General features: G+C 36.5%; 1 protein-coding gene across 6 annotated transcripts in view; it reads left to right on the top strand.

Annotated features, from left to right (window-relative positions):
• Window positions 1–23,677, top strand: part of VPS45 (vacuolar protein sorting 45 homolog) — a 60,830-nt gene that overhangs the window by 25,011 nt on the left and 12,142 nt on the right. For 2 of the 6 annotated variants that reach the window (XM_070268345.1, XM_005610186.4), the window contains 2 exons: window positions 11,204–11,335; window positions 20,942–22,222. In XM_070268345.1, the coding sequence (XP_070124446.1) occupies window positions 11,204–11,335; window positions 20,942–20,975 (166 nt within the window). In that variant the 3' untranslated portion in view covers window positions 20,976–22,222. Of the gene's footprint in view, window positions 1–6,042; window positions 9,360–11,203; window positions 11,336–20,941; window positions 22,223–23,677 lie in introns of those variants that run through there. The other 4 variants (XM_001488893.6, XM_023641271.2, XM_070268346.1 and 1 more) reach the window with 2 other exon arrangements.

The raw sequence follows: 23,677 nt of genomic DNA, 5'->3' as shown, positions 1-23,677 counted from the left end.
GAGTAAAGAAGCAGTTATTTTGGAGTGCCCACAATACTTTTATTCTGTCCTTTAGTATCAGACCAGTTTACTTATGCCATTTAAGGTTCAGTTCCATGGCATCTGGCATTTGGAGTTTCAAACATTAAAGCCAAAAATAGATTTGCTACTTGATCGCCATCCAGAGCAGGTTGTTACTATTTTGGGTGAGGACTGGACTTTGCCAAATGTGGCTAGCATACAAACTGAGACCTAATTAACAAAGCCCATTTGTTACATAGGAGAAAAGCATGGCTTTCTTTTCGAGTATTAACTGAAGGAAGCAATTAATTGTCATTTTAATCCAGTGGTGTGTTAGTTTTAATAAAAACTTGTCCAAAACAATTTACGTAAGCAACCTGAAATTTTAAATATACACAAATTCTACCCAGTTATAAATTATATTTTTATATTTTTTATTGGGACCATGTTATAAAGAGCTGAATATATGTAACTGAATCCTATTACACAGATTGATGTGAGAATTTTTACTGTTGGTATAATTCTTCTATTATTTCAGCTAATCATAATCTGAGAGCCTTGGAAGAATAGTGTTTTGTAAATATAATGAATTTCTGAAAGGAAAAATGTTTTGAGCTACATAGATGACTCTTTTATATGATGAAGTATATTTTTTCACTTTGTCCTTTTAAAAAAAAAAAACTCTGTAGTTTGGTAAAAGAACAGAAAAAGAAATCTTTTATAAAGTCCAAAGTTGAGAGGCAGAATATCTGGGGTTAAATTCAGTGAGTACACTCATTCAGATACAACGGTCAAGGACCTTGGCTTCAAGATTCAGAAATGTCAGCTAAGTGGGAAGAATGAAAACCAGCCCATAGCTATTCACCTGTCTTAGAGGCTTTTTGAAAAACAGTTTAACTCTATTAAATAGGCTTCTAATTAATATGATAAAAGTAAAAATATTACTTTTTATGAATTTCATGTAAGAATTACTGAACAAGAAATTGGCTACTTGTTGCCTATAGGACACCATTGACCACCAGAAGACTATATTGTGTATGATTAGTTCACGACAGCAGACCTTCCTAATGTGAGTGATTCATTTACAAAGTTCAAAATAATGCTCTTCCAACAAAACGCACGTTTATACATTGTCAGCATTCTGTTAGCGGTTGTCACCATTACCTAAAATACGTATGTAGTTAATACTTCAATTGCTTCATCCTTTTATATAACGAATATTTATTGAATGCCTTTAATAAGTCAAGAACTGTTGTAGATGCAGGGGATATAGAGTGACAAGAAAGGCAAGATGCCTGCCCTCAAGGAACTTACATAAAGGAGACAGACAATAAAGCAGTAAACAAAGAAAGAAAGAATATAATTTGAATAAGCGCTCTTGAGGAAATAAATAGGATAATAAGCTACAAAGTAACTTTATAGAGGTAGGGAGGGCTACTGTAGATGGAGAGAACGTCTCTGAGGAAGTGATACTTAAGATGAGGTTTGAATTACAGGAAACAGCCAGTTACATAAGGATTAGGAGAAAAAGCAGAGGGAATGCCGGAGCAAAGACCTTGAGTAAAGAGAGAACTTGGCAACTTCATGGAACAGAAAGAAGCCCAGTGTGGTTGAAGTATAGTGAGGAAGGAGGAAATAAGTTGGAAAGATAAGTAGAGGCTGGATCACATAGGGTCTTACAGGCCATGGTAAAGATTTTTTTATCTTAAATGTCACAGGAAGCCATCGAAGAGCTTTAAGCATGTAAGTGACATGAAATGAGTTATGTATTAAAAGATCACCTTGTGGGGAGACTGGATTATTGAAGGCAAAAAATAGAAGCAGGGAGACTACCTAGGAGATGGCTGCAATAGTCCAGGTAAGAAATGAAAGTGGTTTAGATAAGGAAGCTGTGAGAGAAGGTAAAATCAATAAACTTATTTAATGGAGTAGATTGATGGGACAAGGGTAAGAGAGAAATCAAGAAAAACTCTTAGGTTTAGGGAGTAAATCAAGAGTTCTGTTGTTAAGTTGCAGGTGCCTATTAGATAACCAAGTGGAAATGTTGGATACTAAATTGGAAGTCAACAAGATTTTGGTGATATTTAAAACCATGGGACTAGATAAGATTCCTTAGGGAGAGAGGAGAGAAAGAGAAAAGAAGAGAGCCCAGGACTGAGCATTGAATATAAGATGTGGAACCAGCAGTGGAGACTGAGTTGGAGACAGAAAGATCGGAAAACCAGGAGAAGATGGTGTCATAAAGACCAAGAAGGTGAAAACAGTGAAGAATCCATCAGACAACAATCCATCTGGCAACATGAAGGTCTTTGGTGACCTTATTCCCCAGTTTCAGTGAGGTTAGAAGCAAAATTAGAGAGGGTTACAGGATATAAGATAAAATGGAGATAAATGTTTAACTTTTTTTTTAAGTTTTGCATGAAAGGGTCAGAGAAATGGGATGATAGCTGGAACAGATTGTGGGCTCAAGGGAAAGAGAGATTCTAGAGCATATTTGTAATCTGATAAGATCATCTTAAAGAAGGAGAAATAGCTAATGCAGAAGTGAAAGAGGAAGAGCTGCAGAAGTGAAGTCTTTAGGGGATCCACAGCACAAGCAGAGGAGACTTTGATAGGAGCAGAGGTACTTCTTTTATTTTAATGGTGCTGGTAGTGAGAACATGGGGTCCATCTTGTCCGATTGCTTCTATTTTCTCAATAAAATATGATACCAAGTTATCAGCTAACGTAGGGGGTGAAAAGAGAAAACACTGTGAAATTGTCATCTTGTAGGCTAGGAATCGAATTTACTAGATAAATGTAAGTAAGACTCCTAGGCAAGATTGAGTGCCTATTCGAGTTTTGCAGTCATTAATTTAAAATACAGCCCATGAGCCTAGTTGTGTGGTTTTCTCTAGCAACTTTTAGCTGCACTAGATTAAATGAGGAGAAGGCTGATAGCTGGATCCAGCTAGGATTTGGGGAAATGAAAACAGGAGGACAGTATTGGATAGGAAAAAAAAGTATTGTTGAGTGGATTGGCGGTCTTGATGAGGTCAAAGAATTATTACAGTAGAGGTTATTAGTGTAAGTGAATTACAAGTTGAGGAGGTGGTTATAGGAGAAAGAGATTTTGAATTCAAGATGTCATAGTACAGATACTTGTAATGAAAAGTTTATGCTATAATCATGGAAGTTTGTGATTGTGAGTGATGGAAGAACAGATGAGTGTAGGTGAGGAGGCCAGGATATGAGATGAGTAATCCACATTAATGTTAAAGTGACGGAAAATCTTGAAAGAAGCAGGAGTGAAAAGGAAGACAGTAAACCAGAGCTAAAGTCTTCAGAGAATAAGAGGAAAAGAGGAAAAGAGGTTAGGACAAAACTATATCATGAGCATCTAAGACAGTCAACATTTTGAAGAAGGTAGAGAAATGGTTACAAAACTATAGTGAGGAGCGCAGAAGATATCTACGCCACCTCCTGGCCCTGCTTAACAGAAGGAAGACTACAGAGGACTTGAAAAAACCTACTAAACAATTCCATTTCTAAAAGTCTGCCATATAGATATACTTGCACAAGTACACAAAGACATGTAAACAAGAATGTTCACTGAAACATCATTTGTAATAATGAAAGAAATGGAAACAAGATAAATATCCATCAGTAGAGGACTGGTTACATAAATTACAGTACGATACTATGCATTCTTCTTTAAAAATGGCATAACTCTTCATGGGGTGATATCAAAACTTTCTAAGATAGAGTGGATAGAAGAGCCAGATGCTATAGTACACCTTTTGTGTAAAATAAACTGTATATAAGCATAAATGTGATTATATACATATGTGTATATAATTAAGTTTCTGCCTGACTATACATATATACATAATATGTATATAATATATACGTGCGAGCACATATGTTTTCAGTAAATATTTCTGAAAGAATAAACAAATTGTTAATAGTGGTTATCTCTGGATATGGAGATACATACATGTTAGTTGTATACGTATCTATCCTTCCTATTAGGTATTGTATTAAGTACTGTAATCTTGCAGTAAGAACTATGTTTTGTTAATGTTTGGGGTTTTTTACAGTATTTAACACAGTGCTTCACAAATAGGTGTTCAACAGATATTTGTCAAATTTCTTATGTAGGCATCTATAGCAGTCAATATAAGATTTACAGTTGGAAAATTTAAACTAGAGAATAAATTTGGTTGATGTTACCAGAAAATTTAGGTTTTTTGCAGTTTGCCAGTAACCCTATGTGGTATTTTGGTTCTGCATCCCACTTTCAGCTCTAGCTCCTCTCTTGGCCCTGGATCATCACATTGAGAAGAGTCATTGATTTTAGTCATCTTTATGATAACTGAAGTCTCATCATGCTAGAACTTCTTGGTTTTGTTGTTATTGTAATATTAGAAAGTATCAAAGGAAATGTGTCAAGAACAACTGTGCAAAACCAGGAGCACTTATAGAAATGTTTTGTAGCCCTTAGCTATTAAATTAGCAGTCAACCTGATTGGCATTGTAGCTATATCCACAAATTGGGTTTTGTCTTTCTCTTGCACACGGGACTCCCACATATCCTATTTATCAGGCTATTTTTTTTTCTCACTCCAGAATTGCTTCTTGTCCCTGATAAAAACAAGCAGCTTAAACATTTGATGAGGGTTGTACATTCCAGAATCAGCCAATTCAAAAAGGAAGTACTTTTTCACATTTACACAAATTTAGTAGAATCTTGTTGCTGCAGCTTATTTTTATTTCTGTAAAAGCAGCGGTCCTTTCTCGTTGGCCTTTTTTCCTACAATAAATGCTCATAAGATCTTTACCATCTGTAAGTATATTCAAAAATTTGAATTTTAGCCATAGTTACACTGGTCGACAAAGTAGATAAAATATTTCCTCTTAAAAGTTTGTTTTCCTGCTGTACTTATCTACATATAGAAATAATGATTTCCAGAAATACTGTATGTGAAAAATTTTGTAGTTTTCTAATAAAATAAGATGTAAATTGATTGGGTTCTCAAGGTTTCCTTGTATATCTGTATACAGCATGAACTGGCTGCTGTTTTCTAATGTTTGCTGTCTGCATTAATTAATGCCTTTGGTTGCTATGGTGAATTACAGAGCACAGGAAGATGTGTACAAAGAATTGAACTTGTGTGTTCCACTTAGCTTCAACTATCATATAAAAATGATTTGCTGTATATTTTACTGTTGGCCTCATCAGAACATCTAGTTTTAAAATTCACTGGGGAAAGGAATGAAAAGGAAAAATGTCGTGGTTTTTTTTTTTTTTCATTTTATCGATATTCCTCCTTAAGCCAACTTGAATAAGTAGTAGGAGGCTCAGGAAAACATTTATTAATGTTCATAACCAAATGTGACATAGTCATCTTTGCTAGGTACACAACTGAGTCAAGCTCTAAGAGCCTATCCTTGTATCCAGGTTTTGTCCTTACGTTAATATAACCTACACTCACAGTTACCGTTCATGGCATTTTCTTCCCTCTCCAGTAATACAGAAATACTCTGTCACCCTGAAATTATCAGACTAAAGGATAGCATTCTCTGGCTGTGCTAGAAACTCTCTTGAGTTTATTCCTTCCCAGTTCTTGCCTTTCTTTTCCATAAGAGACAAATGTACTCTAGAGGCAGGTGAGGGGCAGAGGGCAGCTATGGAGAAGCAACATCGTTTTCTAGGATGATCCTCATTAGTCTGCTTAGCTGCTTTTTAAATTGATTTATCAGAGCAGGAGCTCAAAACAAAAGTGCTACTGTTTGGTTCCTCTTGTTAGTCACCATACCCCCTGTAAGGGAGAAACTTCCTCTCTTCTTCTTAATGAAATAATCTGTGCAATTCGTGCGTGTTTACTCAAGATAAACTGCATAATTGGTCTCAGGCTAGAGTTGTCCCTCAGCTTAAAGAGCATTGTATGTGGAATCTGACTGTAAAAAATACTCATTTTCTGAGAAAAACTCATTTCAGTGGTAGGATTTTATTATCTGAATGCTGTAACTACCTTTTTTTTTTTTCTGTTTTCCATCTAGGCTGACCCCCAGATAGTCACAGCAGAGAGTAAACTATTGGTAGAGTGTCCTCTATCTCCTTGACCGCACATTCTTACAGCGTTGGATTTTTTTTCCCACAGAACTCATCCTTTAATGAATGTTAAACCCATTGTGACTGTACTTTAGAAGCCATTATTATCTCATATCATTGGTACTTCTAGAACCAATATAGTGGGAAGAATTAAAATTGTACATCCTTAGAACTTTAGTGTTAAAATGAAATTGTGTATATCCATGAGGGTAATACTATGGTAAAAGTTGCAAGGACGCATGCCAGTTTTTAAAATGACAGCCAACTGTAGCCTACTTGATCCCCTTCCCTATGAAATATATCCCTAAAGATCCTGACAAGAACTGAACTTGAGTTTTAGCTGTTCGTATTCTCCTTCCTCTTCTGTAGAAATATTAGTAAGAATTGAAACAACACATATCACTTGGAAACAAAGAAGAGAACCTGTATTTTGCCTGAATAGTCAGTGGCTGAATAAGTGAGAGTTCATTATACTTGGCAGAAAAATATCACTATCATTATTGTACAGCTCTTCCTAAGCAAATGACCTTTCTCCACAAAAGGAAGCTGGCCAGTATCTGGAGGCAAGGACTTGAAGGAAAAGCTAGATAGTGTAGAAGATTTTAGTGATTCATGGACAGTGGTAATGCTTTCCTGTAAGTTGGTAAAGAAACTCTTTCCTGCAGCCTAAAGCACCAGATTAGTATTGGATTAATAATTTAGCCTGAAGATTTGTATCTGCTTCTTTGCGCTACTAGAGGAAATCATGCACTTTATAGATTAGTGCCACTACAGATTCATTGTTCCTAACCTCACTTGGGCCTTCAGGGATACCCAGTCAAACTTTTACGTATCCTTAGTTATATCTTTGTCTCAATCTCTGCATCAGTTTTGAATGTTTCCCTTCTCTCCATATCACCTAACCCACCCCAGCCCACACAGTGTTTCCTACTTCACAGAGAAAAAAATTTGTCTGTCAGACGTTAACCCCTTCAATGGCCAGCTTCTCTATTTATAAACTTATTTACGTGTACCTACCTTTTTCTCCTTCCTCCATTCTAAAGGAAATATATGCTTTTTTCCTATTTAGAACTAATCTCTCTGCCAGCACTCGTTTTAGACTTCTACCATCTCTTCTGAAGCCCTTCTCTTGGTTATTTGCCTATATTTTCAGCTTCTCCTACTCTAACTACTTTCCCACAGGCTATAAGCATCCTCAAGTTTCTCCTATTAAACATGTAATAAATTTAAAGCGCTTCAGCCTGGATTCTCCTCTAACCTATCTCCTTCCCTTCACAGTTAGGCTTCTTGGATAAAGTCACTGTCTTCACTTCTCACCTCTTCAGTCCATGTACCCTGGCTTCTTACTCCACTCTGATACACTAAAACTTTTCTTGCAAAATCACATTGCGAGAATGTGCACAGTGGTCTCTTTCAGTCCTCACTGTATTTACCCCACTACTGCATTTAACACCGTTAACCATTCTATTCTTGAAACTCCTGTGTCCCTTGGCCTCTCCCTTCTAGGTCTCCTCCTACCTTTCTGACAATTTGCTTCTCAGTTGCCTTTGCTGGCTACTCTTCTTGCTTATCCTATAGATGTCAAAGACTCTTCCAAAACTCTGTCTTTTGGTTTTCTTCTCATTCTACATAATCTCCCAAGGTAGAACTCATCTATTTCCATGGCTTTAGCTGCCCCCTGTATTCAGGGTAATCATCACGCCTGAATATCCAGATGTCTAGTGGCCATCTCCATTGGAATGTTCCACGGGCATCTCAGACATAACATGTTTTTGTCTTAGTTTCAGTAAATCAGTCTTCCTTTCTTCCCTCTCAGACCTAAACCACCATACCTACTCACCAAAACCAGAAAACTTAAAGTTGTCATGGACCCTTCCTTTATCCTCATCTTCCACATTTAATCATTGACCACACACTGAAGAGTCTACATTTTTTGTGTCTACTGTATCAGTCTTTCCTCTCCAATTCTGGTATTTCTTTAGTTCCTATTTTCATCATATCTTCCTAGAAGTCTTACAGTAGTGTTTTGTTCTCCAGCTTTTCCCAACAGGAACCCCCAATTCATTCTCACACAGCACCGAAATTATCCTTCAAAAAAGCAAATTTGTTTATGGTAACCTGTTAAAACCCTTCAGTGATTGCCCCATGGCCTATAAGATTCAAGGCTTTCCATGACCTGGCTTCCGCTTACTTCTCCCTCTCTTTCTCTCACTGTGTCCCCAACTTATATGCTTCACTGCAGCCAGAAAGGAGGAGTTAGGATGACTCCAAAGCTTTTGTCCTAAGCAACTGAAAGGATAGAATGGCCATCAACTAAGATGGGGAAAGCTATAGGTAAAAAAAGCCTGGAGGAGAAGAGTAGGGATTTGAACATGTTGAATTGAGAAATCTGTTAAACATGCAAGTGGAAATGTCGAAGTAGACAGATATTTAAGTCTTGCGTTTAGGAGAGAGGTCTGGGCTGGAGACAGATTTTGGAGTCATCGGCAGATAGATGTATTTAAAACCACAAAACTGGGTGAGATCATCTAGGGAAGTGCTGTTCAATAGAACTTTCTACAATGATGAAAATGTGCTATATCTATGCTATCTAATAAGGTAGCCACTAGCCGCATGTGACTGTTGAGCACTTGAAATGTGGCTAATTCTACTGAGGAACTGATTTTTCATTTTATTTTAACAATTTAAATGCAAATAGCCATGTGTAGCTAGTGGCTACTGCATTGGACAGAGCAGATCTAGGGAGTAACTGTAGAGCAAGAAGAAAGGAAAACCGATGACTGGGCTCTGGACACTCCACCATTAAGAGTTTAGGGAGATGAGGCGAGGCCGTCAAGGGACACTGAAAAATAGCAACTAGTGAAGTAGGAAAAAAACCAAGAATGTGATCTCCTGGAAACCAAGTGAAGAAAGTATATCAAGGAGAAGCAAGTGATCAGCTTAGTCAGTTTAGAAGGACCAATATATATACACACACACACACACACACACACACACCCCTAGATAATATCCCTGAGAGGATACTTAAGACATGAGTAAGAGTGTTTGCCTCTAGAAAGAAATGAGGGTGCAAGAGGACCAAGGTGAAAGGGAAACTTGCTTTATTTTTTTTTTTTTACAGTGTACCCTTTTGTATTTTATACAACATGCAAACATTTACCTAGTCAAAAACAGTACATTTTAAAATAATAAAACATGATTGTAGAATATATAACAGTATGTAACTCTAAAAGCATTATGGTATTAAATACATTGTTTCTGGTGAGTGGTCTTGAATGAATCTTATTTTGTCTTAAATAAATTTAGTGTTTCAGAGACGTGATTTTAAGATCCAAGTTGACATGGAAGTGTCATGATTGACTCTCTACCTAATAATTGCAAAGTAATTCATTTTCTTCATTGGGAACCTTTCATTTGGTATTGGCAATTCAGAGATTATCACAACATTTTTACTTTTGTTTTTGAAGAAGATTAGCCCTGAGCTAACATCTGCTGCCAATCCTCCTCTTTTTGCTGAGGAAGATTGGCCCTGAGCGAACATCCGTGCCCATCTTCCTCTACTTTATATGTGGGACACCAACCACAGCATGGCTTGCCAAGAGGTGCCATGTCTGCACCAGGGATCCGAACCAGTGAACCCTGGGCTGCAGAGAAGTGGAACATGCGCACTTAACCGCTGCGCCACCGGGCCAGCCCCCAGAACATTTTTAAATAGCTGCAGTATCTGATTCTGTTTCCATGAAGTCCCACAAGAACAAATACTCTCTCAGTTAAATCCTTCATGGTATTTTAGAAAGAGATAGAGAGACAGAAAGGAAATTTTGGGGTTTTTTCCCATAATTTATACATAGGCGTGTATAGCTCTTGATTAAAGAGGTTTCTTTTTAGTTTTGTGCTATAACTTCCAAAATGGATGCTTCTGCTTGTTGTAGTTTTAAATCAACATCCAATAAGTGATTTAACAAAATTACCTGCCTACTAAGATTAAGTAATTTTATCTTCTTTTGATGGCATGAGAAAAGAAAAACAAGGCAAACTTTAACAGTTTTGAAAATAATATGATCTCCTTCTTGTTGATATCTACAGAAGGAGCTAATAGGAAGACCACTCACTTTTATGAAGCCATTTTGATAAAGATTGAAACAGTGAAACTACAAAGTCCTGCCCAAATGAGGCTATCGACTGAGCTGTCTCAGCATGTCCAGTATCAAAACTACACCCACAGGTTTTTTTGTTTGTTTCCATGGTGTCTTTTTCTTGGTTTATCAAAGGATTTAGGAACAAAGATTTTAAGAAGAGGTGAAGTTCCTAGGGGCTGGCCCCGTGGCCGAGTGGTTAAGTTCGCGCGCTCCGCTGCAGGCGGGCCAGTGTTTCGTCAGTTCGAATCCTGGGCGCGGATATGGCACTGCTCATCAGACCACGCTGAGGCAGTGTCCCACATGCCACAACTAGAAGAACCCACAACGAAGAATACACAACTATGTACCGGGGGGCTTTGGGGAGAAAAAGGAAAAAATAAAATCTTAAAAAAGAGGTGAAGTTCCTAGAAGCACTGTTAATTTGTGTGTCTCCTTTTTTTACACTCAAAATATTAAATGTTTCTAGTTCCTATGTTTTGGGAACATCCAAATATGCCAATGCTTTCCAAAATACTTTGAGGTCCTTGGACAGAGGCCATTGTAATGACACTGTACTAAGTATTTGACAAAGGGCTTATTCTTAAGGGGGATGTGTAGTACAAGCATATATTACTGCTATATTAATATCATGTCACAGTGAAGGACTCTGCAGCCTCTTAAATATGAAAGAATATTGCCACATTTGGTTCCAGCGAACACTATTGTGCTATTCTGAAATCCACAGCACAGAAATTATAAGACATCCGCTCATAAACAGAAAGCAAATCACTATTCAGCATTTTCTGCTCTACTTCCTGCCAATTTCAGATAATTAAAACTTTTTTTAAACCTTTTATTCTATTCTGCTTTAATTCTGCTTCCTTCACCAAAAAAGAAAGATTTAGAGATCAAAACTGTGTATATAATAGTAACAAATCTTTGCCCTTTTTTCCTTCTTATCCCATGATATTAACTTTCTTCGTTATTGCAGACCTCAGGATATCATTGTGTTTGTAATTGGAGGAGCCACCTATGAAGAGGCTCTAACAGTTTATAACCTGAACCGTACCACTCCTGGAGTGAGGATTGTCCTGGGAGGAACCACGGTGCACAACACGAAAAGGTAAGAGAGAACGTTCAGTCCTACAACTCTGTCCCCTTTCCCAGAGATTAAAGCTTAAATTCCCTTAAAGTAGGAAAAGTAAGGTCAGTGCTGACCAAACTGCTGTACACCAAAATGCATCAGTTCATAGAATAATGTAGAGTTTATGTGAGATGAAGGATCTATACTCCGTTAGGTTCATAAATCACTTAATTAGGTCAGAGACCCGGAGAGTAAGGACCGAATGGCCCTATTAACAATTTATGTTTCCTATGTTCAAAGAAGGAGAAATCTAATAGCCACAAACTGGCACTTAGAAAATACCTGAACATCAAGGTATTGAATTCTGTGGGTTTTTCTATTTTGTTGATTAATTACATTTCATTCAGAAGTATTTAGTAGGGGCCGGCCCTGTGGCCGAGTGGTTAAGTTTGCACTTTCAGCTTCTGCGGTCCAGGGTTTCATGCATTAGGATCCTGGGCACGGACACGGCACGGCTCCTCAAGCTGTGCTGAGGCGGCGTCCCACATAGCACAACCAGAAGGACCTACAACTAGAATATACAACTGTATCCTTGGGGCTTTGGGGAGAAGAAGAAAAAAAGAAGAAGATTGGCAGCAATGTAGCTCAGGTGCCAATCTTTAAAAAGAAAAAAGTATTTAGTAAGAAGAATACAAAGATAAATAAGATAAAAATCCTACCTCAAGTAAGTCGTTGTCTATTAGGAAAGATAAATATAAAAAAAACAAGAAAATAAGTGCCTAGAGAGACAGGAAAAAGAGCCATGGATTCTCAAAGTGGTTAAAAGAAATGAGCAAATGTTTCATGGAGAAGGTTGTGTATAAGCTGAGGCTTGGGTGGAAAATGGACATATGGAGGGAGAGCACATTCTAGGCAGTTAACCACATGAAGACGTTATGGCAAGCTGTAGGCAACATGCACAGAAGAAGAATAGCAAGTAGTCAACTAGCTGGAATGTGTAATAAGTGAAAAGTTGATTGAATGCCATAATTGTGGAAGGCCTTAAATTCTAAGCTGAGGAATTTCTACTTTGTTGTGTAGAAAATGAGGAATTGTTGAAAGCTTTTAAGCAATAAAATTACAAGAGGGTCACAAAATTTTAGGAAGATTAATTTGGAAGCTAAGAGTAGGAAAACAGAGGAGGAGACTAGAGAACCATAGCATGATAGTTGAATTTAATGATTGGGGACCCTGAGAGATCCATGCTGAGCCATGTATACATAGATACATTGAGAGTCATTAGAGATGTTTGTGTACTTTTTCACTTTGTATTATTATTTGGCTTTTTAATATAAATTTTTCCCTTTATTATGGAAATAGTATATACTTATTCCAAAATTTTTTTAATTCAGAAAATATAAAGAGGAAAAAAAACCTCCCATAATCTAACCACTGTTACATTTTGATCTTTTCAGACTTTTTTTTCTAAGCCTGTATAAACATGTATGTGAAGGTATGGACAGAAAGGGATCTCATTGTACATTCTGTTTTATAACCTGCACTTTGCAGTCTATCATGTAAACATCTCTTAGAGTTAAATATATAATCATTCATTCATTAAACAAATATTAATTGAATTGTAAGATTGCCTGGGTTTGAATCCTGACTTTCCCTCTTACTATTTTCATGAACTTAGGCAAATTGCTTAACCTGTGTCAGTTTCCGGAGCACATTGGCCATATATATATTTCTTTTATGAATTGCCAGTTCATATTCTTTGCCCATTTTGAAATTGGGGTATTCCGTTTTCTTCCTAAAATGTTTAAGAATTATATCTGTTTAATGAGGGATATTGACCTTTTGTCCGTTATATATTTTGCAGATCTTTTTCCTGTATTTGATGTTTTGTTTTATATTATTTGTAGTTTTTTGTTGTATAAAAGTTTTATTTTATTTTATTTCATTTTTTACTTTTATATGGGCAAAGCTACCAGTGATTTCTGCCTTTGGTGTCATGCTTAGAAAGTTCTTTCCCAGCCAAGATTATGTAAATACTAACTTCTATTTTTTCCATTATTTTTAGGACTTATATTTAAAGTTATATCTTAATAACCTGTCAATTTTATTTTGGTGTAAATTGTGCAGTAAAGTTTCCTTTTATAACTTTTACAGAAATATTCCATACACATACTTCATTACATACAGAAAAGTATACAAATGAATAGCACACACCTCAATGAAATATCACAAAATGAATGCATCTATGTAACTACCATCCAGATCAAGTAATAGAATGTTACCAGCACCTCCAGAAGCCTCTCTTACGCGTCATGCCTCCTCCTTGTCACAACTCCACACAAAGTAATCACTATTATGATTTCTTTTACCATAGATTACTTTTACCTCTCCTTAAAAGATGCTTGTTGAATGAATGAAGAAACAGAGGTTAAAATTAGTCTTTTTCTACCTTTCTCACAAATAATACGAGGATCTTAGAATGATCCTTAGAAAGATCTCTAATCACCTTCCTACCAATTTACAAGCCATTATTGACTAGCATTTTGGTTCCACTTTATTTTTATAATCCTCAAATTAATCATTATTATTATTTTCAATAGTCAATATTTGTTTAGATTTGCCCACGTATTTGCCCTTTTCCGCCCCGCTCTCTTGTCCTGGCTCTTCTTTCTGATCCAATTGTATTCTTACTAAAGAACATTCTTTAGTACTTCTTTCAGCTATTCATCAGCTTTCTTTCATCCTGGCCCTTTTTTCTGATCCAGTTGTCTTCTTATGAAAGAATGTCCTTTAGCAGCTTGTCAGCTGATGTTTTTGTCTAAAAATATCTTATTTAGTTAACTTTAGAATTTCAGATTGATAGTTGTTTCTCAGCACTTAAAAGTCAGAATACAATGGAATACTATTTTCAGTTGTTGCTGTTAAGACGTCTACTCTCAATATAATTGGTTTTCATTTGTAGGCAATGTTTTCTTCTCTGATTCTTTTAAGATTATTTTTTGTCTTTGGTGTGTTTGTTTCAGTATCATGTATCTAAATGTGGTTTTAGTTTTATTTATTCTACTTGATAAGAAAATTCATGTTTGGCATAATTTCTGGAGATTTTCCAGTCATTATTTCTTTGAATATTGCCTCTTTTCTATGTCCTCTGTTCTCCCCTTCTGGAACTCCTATGAGCTACATGTTAGACCTTCATCTGTTCTTGTTTCTTAACCTCTCATTTATATTATCTGTTATCTCTGTGTTCTGCCTTCTGTGTAATTTTTTCAGATCAGTATTCCAGTTCGATAATTTTCTCTTCAGCTATTTCTAATCTGTGTTTAATTTGTCCATTCAGTTTTTAATTTCAAAGACTATATTTTCATGCCTATACCTTCTATTTGCTTCTTTTTCAAATTTTCCTGATGTTTTTATTAATTTCTTCTTTCCTCATGTTTTCAAATCCTTCATTTTTCTTTAACCACATTAATTCTATAATCTGAACTACTTAGAAGTCTAATTCTGCTGTTGTGTCTCCTGACATTAGCTCATGATGAATCATTTCCACATGTGTTCTGTAATTTTGGATTCTGAGTTATATTAAACAACATTTTATCTGTGGGACTCTTGAGGGGCCTATGTTGAAAGTATATCTCTTCTGCATAGTTTTTCTTTCATTTAGGCCAGGTACCCAAAGAGTATTATCAGTTTGGAAGTATTTTTTAATGTTAATTTCTGTACTAAAGGGTTTCTGAGCCATGCAGAGCCATATCAGTTTATTTTCAAGTTTCCTTGTTATCTCCCTGTGCAAACAGAAGATTTTTGGATTTTTTATTCCATCTTTTCAGTGAGGGCCTCCACATTATGCAGAAGACTCAATTATAATTTCCTTTCTTACTGAGACCTAAGCCCTGTCTGCTGACCCTCTGTGGCTGTTAAAATACAGTGCCCTTGTTTATGAACATTGGCACATCCCTGTTGGGTAGTCACAGCATCACTTTATACTTATCAAGCTAAGATTTTGGTTCCCTTTGTTTGATGACTCTTGGAGATTTTCCTTAGTTTCTTAAGAGCTTAACTATTCATTTAAAAGGAGATTTGTCATTTTTTATCCATCATTTCTATGTTTTTTATTGCAAGAGAATTTTTGCCTTATCTGGTCTGCTTTAATTCCAGAAATGGAAGTGTCAGTGTAGTTATGATCTTGGGAGAGTATAAAATCATAGTGACATTATGTGAAATTTAATTTGAAAACTATTAGTTGATATTATTTGGAAGGGTAGCCCTGCATCCTAAAATGTCAGACTGAGGCTTTTGTACCTAATTCAGTAATCAATGTGGTACCATTGAATATTGTTGAGCACAGGAGTGACATAATACTATTACAAGCATTTTTTTTTCAAGTTTCTCCCTTTGCTCCTGCTGCTAATAAAAATGATAATCATAGTTAATATTTATTGAGCATCTAGTATATGCTGCGGACTGTAGTAAGTACTTTACATAGTCATTTAATCCTTATGTAAAGTATGTACTATTATTAACTCCACTATATATGGAAACCGAGTCACAGAGAGGTTAAATAACTTGCCCAAGTAATGATTAATAAGAGAGAGTGCCACAACTGGAAGCCAGCATCCATGCTTTTAATCACTATGCATTTCCTTCCTAAGTGTCACTTGAATGCCTGATACTGTATTGTTCTCTAAATAATATTTAATAATTTAAGGTTCAAAAAGTTTTCTTTATTACTTGATGGCCATATAGGATTTTATTTTCTTAATCTAAATGAATTCTCTCAGGTATGTATGTATAATTATGTGCTTTTAAATAGGTTTTAATATCAGGATTCAAAAAAACTAATTGACCCCTAAATAATCCTTCTGAGAGATAATATTTCCCGCTGAGTATTTGTAGCCCCATGGCCAGTGCCTAAGAACTGTAGCATCTTCTCTTTAACTTGAAATATTAGAGTTTAAAACTAAACATCTATATCTCAATTTTAAAAATGTGTTGGATTCAGGGGTGGGCCCTGTGGCTGAGTGGTTGAGTTCGCCCGCTGTGCTTCAGTGGCCCAGGGTTTCACCGGTTCAAATCCTGGGCACAGACTCATCAAGCCATGCTGAGGTGGCATCCCACATGCCACAACTAGAAGGACCCACAACTAAAAGTACACCAACTATGTACCGGGGGACTTTGGGACGAAAAAGGAAAAATAAAATCTTTTTAAAAAAATGTGTTGGATTTAGATAGATAGATTAGCAAAGATTTTTATATATTTCTTTGTAATTTTGTCATATTACATACAAACAAAAATGCATATATTTTCAGATGTGTTTGGCTAATTAATAGTACTGTGAATAAAACTGCATTTTACTATTAAAAAAATTTTTTTAATTATTGGTTTTTTTTTTTTGAGGAAGATTACCCCTGAGCTAGCATCTGCTGCCAGTCCTCTTTTTGCTGAGGAAGACTGGCCCTGAGCTAACATCCGTGCCCATTTTCTCCACTTTATATGTAGGACGCCTACCACAGCATGGCTTGCCAAGCAGTGCCATGTCCACACCAGGGATCCGAGCCAGCAAACCCCGGGCTGCCAAAGTGGAACGTGTGCACTTAACCGCTGTGCCACTGGGTGGGCCCTAAAAATTGTTTTTAAAAACTAAACCTAGGTTTTTCCTTAAATTAGTGTCTCAGTTCCTGAGAAGATAATCTTTTATGTAAAATTAAGAACATAAGGCAGCTTTGCAAAAGCTTTAGACTAGATTCTTCCAAGTAGCCAGCTTTGGTATTTCTTTGTCTGACCTAACCGTATGCTAAGCAGTACACTGAATTACATTTGAGCGGATATTCTTGGCAATAGAAGGCTCAATAAAATCTTCAACGAGATTGTTCACTGTCCCCTGACCAATGAAACTTTTAGAAAAGGGAGTTGCTATGGTAATTGCCAACCCGCAAAAATTTTAGTTAATGTTTGCAAAACATAAATGATCCAATATCAAGTTTTTATAATTTACTTTCATAAATATACCCTTGAGCCAGTAAGTAAATAGTGAAATTTATCACTATCTGTGAGAAGAGTGGGAGTTTTATTTCAGAGAGCAGTTATTGTAAAGGCTTAAGTAGGTGAAAGCAACATAGTTTCAGCTTTTAGTGGAAAGGCTCAATTCTCATGATGAATGTGGGCTACCTTGGGTATTACTAGTGTGTTGAGTATGTTCACAACTCTTAATCCTAGATTCTCAGTAAGTGGAAAAGTTAATATTTTTTTAAATCAGTTTTATACCTGAATATAGTATAGCTGCTGTGAACTAGCCTTAAAAACCTTGATATGGGGGAGAAAAAGCTGAGTAATTTGTTTCTATGAATTTTAGGGTTTAATTTTTGTGGGAAGTTTGTTTGTGCAATTTCCTATGTGATACATAGGTTATTTCTTAAGGAAAAGTCCTAAGCAATAAGTGACAAAGACACAGCTGTGACCTCAGGAGCGCTACAGCACAGAAGTAGTATTTTGAGAGAATATGGCAATCGGGAACAGAGTATACTTTTAGATGTGCCCTGATAAGTACACTCTTTTATACTTGGAATCATGTAGAATATGGCATGGGCTGCCCCACAAGGATTTGGCTTAGTGGCTGTCCCAATGAATAGGAAAGAAATCATCTTGGAGCTGGCACTTGATGTGCTGATATAGAAGCAACTATCCTTCCAGAGTGGGAAATGCCTAATGCAGGATATCTCTGAGACACAGGTCACTTGATTTCTCTGATCTCTTAAATAAAATCTGAGATCGCTACAGATTTATTCTGTAATCAGATTCCAGCACCACCACTTACTAGTTTATGATTTGGAGCAAGATACTGAATGTAATAGGTAGGTAGGTCAATTGGTCTCCTGCATCCTAGAAAATTATGTGTACCCTTACCTCTTAGATAGCAATTTTAACAACTTCATCCTGGGATACCTTCTATTTCTAAAGTACAGTGAAGTTGGCTTTACTGTGAATTGAAATAAAATCTTAGTTGTAGACAATACCAAAAAATAAAGAATAGGAAGCAATTCTTTCCTTCCCTCCCTGGTATATTTCCAGAAATGAATGTAAATTTTGGTGATCTCTCACCTGGGCCTGTTTATAAGTAAGTTTCATCTTAAGCCAGAAGGTGCCTGAAGATATACGTCCCTTAGATTTTAAAAGGAAATATACATTAGTTGAATCTGAAATTCAACTTGCCATTCAAAGTTATAATTTAAGCTGCTCTTTCTTAAGTACCTTATTTCTTTAAAACAGTTCTTTTGTGACAATATTTTTCACTGATTCAATCACTGGTGACAATGAAGCAGAGTTCTACAGGCTTTCTGGAGTTATATGATTTGTTTCTATAGCGCCTGCTCTGATCAGGTGCAGTTGTAGTTAATCTTTGTTTAGATTAAACACTATTTAAAATAGAAGGCGTGTATTTGCTACTAAGACACCAAGGAACTTTGCAGAAGCTAATTATCTCCTTAGCAACATTCTTAATAAAATTGCCTTCTGAGTAAAGAGAGGCTGTCAATATTTTCTTCTCTCTCCATAGCCAAATGAAGTTTACTATGAATTTTGTATTGTTTTCTCTTCTTCTTTTGTGCATAATGAAATACAAAGAAATGAAAGATAATAACCAATCACAGGGACCTCTTTAAAGGCATAACTTTCATGCTTTTTGAAGGCAGAGAACCTGCCTTGAAAAAGGTTCTGGGTAGTGGATTCAGACCTGGACATACGCAAGGGCGTGCCCAAGCAATCAGTCCATCATGTCTCTGGCAGCCGTGCAGGTTTGCAGTGTGCAGGCTGTCATCTCCTGTCTCCAGGTTTGCCCTTCTTATGGAATTACTTCCCTCTCTTACTACTTCCCTGTTTGTTTGTCTCTGTCATGCTGGCCTAATATATCCTCAGTTGGGGGAAATAAGTCAAATTTCAACTTCTAAGAATTATAGATGACATGAGTTATTCTATAGCACCACAGATATTTTCACCAACATCTGTGTGGAACACTCAGAAGTCATATTTCCCTAGTAATGAGTTCTAGAATAGATAAATATTTATTGTACAAATGAGAACAGCATAAAGTCAATAGTTCTTTCACTCATTCAGCAAATGTTTACAGAGCATTGGGATACCTCCACGAATTAAACAAAGATCCTAACCCTCATGAAGCTTACATTTTAATGCAGAGGAAGACAGAAATAAATAACAAACTTAATAAATAAGAAAATCAGAAGGTAATAAATGCTATGGGAGAATAAAGCAGAGCAGGGTAAAGGGAAATCAGCAGTACATGGGGGCAGCAGGGGTAAGTCACACTACTCAGTATGGTGTCAGAAAAGGCCTCATTAAGAAGAGATTTGAGCAGAGACTTGCAGGAGGTGAAGGAGTGAGCCAAACTGACAGGGAGAAGAGCATCCCAGGCACAGCAAGAGCTGTGTCCTAAGGCAGATCATGCAGTGTGTCCAAGGAGACTGGAGAGCCTGGGGTGGAATGAGCAAGAGGAAAAGTAAAGGGAAATGCAGTAGAGAGGGATCTGGGGCCTGACGGTGGAGGACCTAGACTGCTGGAGGACTGGTTTTCACTGTGAGTTAGCATTGTAGGATTTAGGTTCTTTTTTTCCTTTTTTCCTTTTTTTTTTTTGCTGAGGAAGATTCGCCCTGAACTAACATCTGTTGCCAATCTTCCTCTTGTTTTCTATGTGAGCCACCACGACAGCATGGCCACTGACAGATGAGTGGTGTAGGTCCCTGCTCAGGAACTGAACCTGGGCCGCTGAAGTGGAGCATGCTGAACTTAACTGCTAGGCCACCAGGGCTGGCCTGGGTTTGGGGTTATTTTTAACAGCTGTAACATACCATACAATTCACCTCTTGAAAGTATACGATTCACTGGTTTTTAGTATATTTACGGATAGTGCAACCATCACCACAGTCAATTTTAGAACATTTTCATCAGCTCAGAAAGAATTCCTCTCCCCCTTAGCCCTAAGCAACTGCTCATCTACTTTCTGTCTCTATGGATTTCCCTGTTCTGGACATTTCATATAAAATATATAGTCTTTTGTGAGTGGTTTTCTTTACTTAGTATAATGTTTTCAAGGTTCATCTATGTTGTAGCCTATCTCAATACTTCATTATTTTTTACAACTGAATAATATTTTCATTGTATGCATATACCATATTTTGTTTATCCGTTTGTCAGTGATGGACATTTGAGTTGTTTCTACCTATGGCTGTTATGAATAATGCTGCTATAAACATTTGTGTACACCTTCTTGTGTGTATTGTAGAGTTTTGAGCAGAACCATGACATGTGACATATTTTAGCAGGATCACCCTGGCTATCAAAGCTAATGTGAATTAGGAGAAGTATTATTTCTCTTAAATGTTCAAAATGAACGGAGCCATTATTCTAGTTGTGCTTCTGAAGCACATGATCCTACTTTGCATATAAATGAGCATCTTGGTTCGCATTTTGAGCTGGCTTGTATCACTTCATAAGTCACTCAATATTAAAGAGTTCTAGTCCCTGCTGGCAGCAAGTGACACTTGAAGTTAGGTATGTGAGCTGAGAGGCCAAGAACCAGACCCAGATGAATGGAATTGTTCTCACAATAGAAGAAATCCCTCTGTCTTCTCGGAATTCAGGATAGAAGTGGAGAAGAAAAGGAAGCTAAGGTGAATGTATTAGCCAACGGTGCTGCCCGTTGCCTGAGGCCCGCCTGAGCTGTAGGTGAAGAGGGCGTTTTAGCCACAAGTGCTGTCACTTCAGTACTTCCTAAGACTTTTGACAAGGAGGAAGATGTATCCTGCTAGAAGGTAACCCCAGATCAACAATCCCCTTACTGTCAGATTCCCTTTCATGCCAAAAATACTGACTACATATAGTAGGTTCTCTGTAATACTACTGGATTCAGTTAAAGCCTCATTAGCTATAAGCCTGCACAATAGTTAATGGTCCCATTTTTCAATTCTTTTCTCTCTAACTGGCCAAGATAGATGAAGAAAAATAGGCGTTTTCCCCCTAAGTAACTTATCCTCATTGTAATAAAAAAATTAAATATAAAAGTAAAAATCGTTTATGATACGACAACTCAGCTAACCACTGTTAATATTTTGGTGTACTTCCTCCTAAACTTTTTTTTCTTTGCCTAATGGTTTTTGAGTTTTGTTTGTTTTATGTTTTGTTTTTGACGTAATTAAAATCACATTGTCTATACAATTTTACACTTGTTTTTCTCACTTTTAATTATATCGAGAACATTTTCCATGTTACTAAAAACTATTTAAAATAATCTTAATGGCTATATAATGTCAATTTTAAGAATGTGTCTATTTAACCGTTGATATTGGCCATTTAGATTGTTTACAGTTTTTTATTTGATATAATAATGCTGCAATAAATGTCTTGTATGTTGATAAACTCTTGTCCCATCTCTGATTATTTCCTTAAGATTAATGTGCAGTGAGGCAGTCTCAAATATTGCTAGTAGAAGTGTAAATTGGTATAACTTTTCTGGAAAACAATTTGATATTATGTATTCAAAGGTATGGGGTCTTGTTATTGTTGAGGTTTTTGTTAGCTTCTTGATTTTTAGGAAGCCCTGGCTCAGATGATGGAACTGTTCTGTATCTTGATTGAGGAAATGGTTACACAACTATATGCATTTGTTAAAATCATCAAATGATAGCCTTAAGAGCCAGCCCAGGTGGCCTAGTGGTTAAGTTTGGCATGCTCCGCTTCAGCAGCCCAGGTTGGGTTCCTGCACAACGACCTACACCACTTATCTGTCAGTGGCCATGCTCTGGCCGTGGCTCACATACAAAAAAAAGAGGAAGATTGGCAACTGATGTTAGCTCAGGGCAAATCTTCCTCAGGGGAAAAAAATGATACCATTAAAATGGTTAAGTTTTATTGTCTATGAATTGTATCTCAATAAAAAAAATAAAATTTTTAGGGGCTGGCCCCATAGCTGGGTGGTTGAGTTCACACGCTCTGCTTCGGCAGCCTGGGGTTTATCAGTTGAGATCCTGAGCACGGACCTACACACCACTCATCAAGCCATGCTGTGGCAGCATCCCACATAGAAGAACTAGAATGACCTTCAACTAGGATGTACAGCTATGCACTGGGGCTTTGGGGAGAAAAAGAAAAAAGAGGAAGATTGGCAACAGATGTTAGCTCAGGGCCAATCTTCCTCACCAAAAATACAATAAAATTTTTAAAAACAAAGCACTATAGTACAAAACTAACACTTTTTCCTTGCTATAGTCAGGAAGATAAAAAGATAATTAAAAAAGGAATAGTTTTCTCACTATGTAATTCAGTGTTATTTAATGCCATGCCTTAGAACCACCTGATATTAGCTGGTATTGAGTCATGTGCTTTGAGAAACACCAATCGTAGCAATTCCTAGGAGGGAGGTTATGATGATACTAAGAACTAAAATGTATTTAGCACATACTATGTGCTAGACACTGTTGTAATACTTTATACCTGTGCTATCCATATCCAGTAAGGTAGCCAGTAGCCACATGTAACTATTGAGCACCTGAAATGTGACCAGTCCAATTTGAGGTGTGCTACAAGTCTAAAATACATATTGGATTTCAAAGACTTAGTACCCAAAAAAGTGTAAAATATCTCATTAATAATTTTTTAAAGTTGATAATACTTGGGATATATGGGTCAAATCAAATATGCTATTAAAATTAATTTTACCTATTTCTTTTTCCCTTTTTAACGTGGTTGCCAGAACATTTAAAATTACGTGGCAGCTCACATTTGTAACTTGCTTTACATTTCTATTGCATAGGGCTGCTTTACCCATTCAATTTTGTTTAATTCTCATAATGACCCAATGTGGTAGATATATTTATTATTGTCAATAACCTCAGTTTTCAAATGAGGAGATTGAGGTTTAGAGACGTTAAGTACCTTGTCCGAAGTCACAGAGCTAATAAGTGGCAAAGCTGGAATTGAACTCAGAGACCTTGTTTCCAGTCTGGGGACCTGAAGCACTCAGTTGAAATAATATATTAGGAATATTTATCCAGCTATGATTTTTTTAAAATCTCTTGCTTATAAATTTATAAGGTAGGCAAAATATGTTTTTGCCAAATGGACAATTTGTGAAGCTTTCTTCCTACTAAGAAATATTGTAAGCCAAAGCAGGAAAAAATAGTACAAAAGTGAGGAATCATTTAGTTTTAAGATTTTTGTCATCCAAAGATAATTAAGAATAAGATTTAAGACAGTGTTAGTCTTAGAATAAAAACTATGAACTTGATAAATTAGTGGCAGCTGTTAGTTTCGTCACTACCTGAGATGATGCCTAAGTGTTGATAATCATTCTGACAATCAGTGATGTTAGTGGTTTTTGT

Source organism: Equus caballus, chromosome 5, assembly GCF_041296265.1.
Source record: "Equus caballus isolate H_3958 breed thoroughbred chromosome 5, TB-T2T, whole genome shotgun sequence".
In the NCBI taxonomy this organism is placed as follows: domain Eukaryota; kingdom Metazoa; phylum Chordata; class Mammalia; order Perissodactyla; family Equidae; genus Equus; species Equus caballus.
This window is presented reverse-complemented; position numbering and strand designations above follow the sequence as displayed.